Here is a 4307-nt window from a genome sequence, read left to right as displayed (position 1 = left end):
GGCGGTATTTTAGAATGCATAAGATACTGTATTTACGAGAGCACAGCTTCGGCCCTGTCCCAGTCTCCCGCTCTTTCACTAAAATCCCGCCCCTTTCCTTTGTGTAACAAGCTGTCATATCTATTCCGCCCGCTAGGGACGTTTTTCTGTATGACGTAATTTGTGATCAAGTTATGATTTAATTGTATATGTGTGATTCTGTGTGATTAGTTAGGTATTTAGTAAATAAATAATTAAACCCAATTTTGTATTGCTGATTCAACTTGTTAGCCAAGATTCTTGCAGATAATCAAGGATTTACAACTTTCAGATGAGACTGAATAAAATGACGATTAATGTGACGGCTATTTAGTAAAATATTACTAAATCTTTAAGAGTTTATTCGAAAGATAACAGCTCTATAAATATTATTTCGTGGTGTCCCTCTCTAGTTAATTAATATTTACATGATTAGTTCAATCAGGTAATATTAATTACGGAGAAATTATTTTGTAGAATAGCATGTCATAGCAATCAATCTGGCATAGTCAAAGACACGACAAGTGATAGAATTACATTCAGAACACATAATAGTATCAGTTAAAAGGCAGCCAGAAACTGACAAACTGTAGGCCCATGTATTAACAACAATAATGCCTTTATATCATAACTGAATTAAATTTTATTTTCTTGAGAATTTCATGTGATATACAGACATAGCAGTGAAAGTAGAACATCAGTATAGAATTGAAAGATTTGACTCTGGGCTTGAACCCTAGTCTCCCATTGGGAATGTGTTTCAGAGTTGTCTGTTTTACCACTGGACCAAACTCTGGGACAGGGAACAATCTGTGTCACCTACAAAGAGACACATTTACAATCCTCATCACATTCCATTAACCCTTTCCTGCTAATATCCCCACTTCCTACCTCCCTCTCTCTGCTCTTCTCTCTCTCTTTCTGAGAAGAACCTCTTAGACACTTCTCTGGGAACAGCTGGACATCACCTGGGTAGTGATGCTTCAACATGTCATACAGATCTGACAAGGGATGGGGGTTCAATACTGGTTTCTTCAGTTCCTCTTGGTTCACACCCCAGTGCGCTTGGGCCATCCACTCTTTCTTCTTGTTGTTGTAACAGCAGAAGGCTGTCCACATGATATCTGGGATGTTCACTCGGTTGTTCAGTGTGTTGCTCTTACTGGGAACTGCTCCAGTCACCACATAGGCCTTGGGTTTACCAGTATTATCTAAACACTGCTTCAGGATAATCTTTCTAACCTTACACTCCATCGTTCCCCAGCTACCTTCATTAAATGACTTTACTTGAGGAACAGAGTTTGTCAGGGTAAAGGTGGAGTCCTGATTAACAGGTTGGTGAGCAAAAGATTTTGGAAACATGTGACCTTTGTTCACCTTCTTGTTTTTACCATCTATATCATAATCCTGATTGACAGCCTGGTGTGTGTAAATGACTCCTTGTGTCTCCAGACTCATAACTGGTTCTTCTCCTCCGTCCAGCTGAAGGAACAATATTCATCATTCATTCAATGCAGTTATACTGTATACAGGTCTAATATTACACTACTGACACTGACCTGTATATTAGACCTTATATATACAGTACCAGTCAGTTATACTGTATACAGGTCTAATATTACACTACTGACACTGACCTGTATATTAGACCTTATATATACAGTACCAGTCAGTTATACTGTATACAGGTCTAATATAACACTACTGACACTGACCTGTATATTAGACCTTATATATACAGTACCAGTCAGTTATACTGTATACAGGTCTAATATAACACTACTGTCACTGACCTGTATATTAGACCTGTAATCAGTCCATCTGACCTGTAATCAGTCCATCTGACCTGTAATCAGTCCATCAGTCCTGTAATCAGTCCATCAGTCCTGTAATCAGTCCATCTGACCTGTAATCAGTCCATCTGACCTGTAATCAGTCCATCTGACCTGTAATCAGTCCATCTGACGTGTAATCAGTCCATCTGACCTGTAATCAGTCCATCTGACCTGTAATCAGTCCATCTGACCTGTAATCAGTCCATCTGACCTGTAATCAGTCCATCTGACCTGTAATCAGTCCATCAGTCCTGTAATCAGTCCATCTGACCTGTAATCAGTCCATCTGACCTGTAATCAGTCCATCAGTCCTGTAATCAGCCCATCAGTCCTGTAATCAGTCCATCTGACCTGTAATCAGTCCATCTGACCTGTAATCAGCCCATCAGTCCTGAAAGTATTCAGACCCTTTGCCTTTCTCCACATTTTGTTACGTTACAGACTAATTCTAAAATGGATTAAATAGTTTTTTCCCTCATCAATCTACACACAATACCACATAATGACATCACAATACCCCATAATGACATCACAATACCCCATAATGACATCACAATACCACATAATGACATCACAATACCACATAATGATAAAGCAAAACCAGGGTCTGAATACTTATGTAAATAAGGTATCTGTTTTTTATTTAGGAAACTATCCCTTTAAGGATCGATACAGACATGTCATCTGGCTAGAACAGACAGTAGTAATTGTCTATTGAAGGTTATTGTTCAACCTTGGCATTAAATGTCGATTTGAAAAGATGTTTAAATTACCTGAGGTTCAATCATCCATTTATCTGGTCTTTTCCCACTCGATCCGACCCCAGTGAAGGTGTAGGCTGAGAACACAGGGATCCTGTTGGTCGTGTCGTAGAGAGTTGCAAACATGTAGATGTTCCTGTACTTCTGGCAGATCAGCTTGTAGCGGTTCCGGTTCTGGTCCTGGACTTTCCCACCAAACAAAATACCTGGGAGATTTGGAGTTGTCCCCTCCATGAAGAACTTATTGCACTGTGGAACATCACTGAACTTCTCCACTACATGAGAGAGAGCAGGAGGAAGGAGAGAGAGAAGGAGGAGAGTAGAGAGATGATTCAATACCCCCATCATCACCTGAAGACTGTACACCACAGAGACAAAGATGAAGTTACAGAGACCAGTTGGTAGACTGGAGACTGTTGAGCTGAGTCAGGACAGACTGCTTTAAATAGTTATTTCAGAGACCAGTTGGTAGACTGGAGACTGTTGATCTGAGTCAGGACAGACTGATTTAAATAGTTATAACAGAGACCAGTTGGTAGACTGGAGACTGTTGAGCTGAGTCAGGACAGACTGATTTAAATAGTTATAACAGAGACCAGTTGGTAGACTGGAGACTGTTGAGCTGAGTCAGGACTGACTGCTTTAAATAGTTATTTCAGAGACCAGCTGGTAGACTGGAGAGACTGCTGAGCTGAGTCAGGACAGACTGCTTTAAATAGTTATTTCAGAGACTCCTCCTTCAGATTTCAAGACAGAAAGGGTTGATTTGCATAAACTCCTCTGTATGTTTCCATGGAAACTGCTGTAACAAATAACATGTGACTCACCTCCTGTAGTTTATGGTTCTACTTTAGAATGTGGAACACACAGCCAATAGGGAGGTTTGATTGTTACACATGATAAATAGTTACACCTGTTCCACATACAGAGGAGTTTATCCAACCCTCCTTGTCCAGTCTTGACCATTAATTATACCAGACAGGACACATCTTCATACAGAGGAGTTTATCCAACCCTCCTTGTCCAGTCTTGTCCACTAATTATACCAGACAGGACTCATCTACACACAGAGGAGTTTATCCAACCCTCCTTGTCCAGTCTTGACCATTAATTATACCAGACAGGACACATCTTCATACAGAGGAGTTTATCCAACCCTCCTTGTCCAGTCTTGTCCACTAATTATACCAGACAGGACTCATCTACACACAGAGGAGTTTATCCAACCCTCCTTGTCCAGTCTTGACCACTAATTTTCAGAGACTATCTCTCTTTGGGTTTTTGTGTCAGAGGTGTTAAGCCTCGTGGAATATGAATGAATGTGAACTCAGCATCCGTAACCTTGGTGCTGCTATTACATGGAAAGTGCAGACAACATTTCACAACATTTTCAACCCTGTGGAAGCACCTGAATTGTTTTTTTGTATTGCGTTTCTGTTTTTTCTTTCTCTGAAAGACAATCCTCAATGGACCATTTAACTTATTTTATTAAAATTTTATTTCAGTTCATTCATCAAATTCACAAGATCAACATTTACCTGTTTCTTTGGAAACAAAATGAGTGAAATAACGTTTTAATTGTCAACTGACGACTTCAGTAAGTCTTGTCTGAAACCAGAACGACCCAAAGGACAAGAGCCTCTTGTTTCTGTAGCATGAAGCAGCTTGATGTACAAGTACTGGACAGGAAGCT

General features: G+C 40.0%; 1 protein-coding gene across 1 annotated transcript; it reads right to left on the bottom strand.

Annotated features, from left to right (window-relative positions):
• Positions 1-781: 781 nt before the first annotated feature.
• On the bottom strand, positions 782-2889 carry LOC129847303 (endonuclease domain-containing 1 protein-like; the record flags this gene model as incomplete). Its single annotated transcript, XM_055915055.1, has 2 exons — positions 782-1500; positions 2627-2889. Coding segments are annotated over 2 exons (926 nt in total), but the record flags the coding sequence as incomplete, so codon positions are not given.
• Positions 2890-4307: the final 1418 nt, after the last annotated feature.

The sequence above is a fragment of the Salvelinus fontinalis genome, unplaced genomic scaffold (assembly GCF_029448725.1).
Source record: "Salvelinus fontinalis isolate EN_2023a unplaced genomic scaffold, ASM2944872v1 scaffold_0766, whole genome shotgun sequence".
Lineage (NCBI taxonomy): Eukaryota > Metazoa > Chordata > Actinopteri > Salmoniformes > Salmonidae > Salvelinus > Salvelinus fontinalis.
This window is presented reverse-complemented; position numbering and strand designations above follow the sequence as displayed.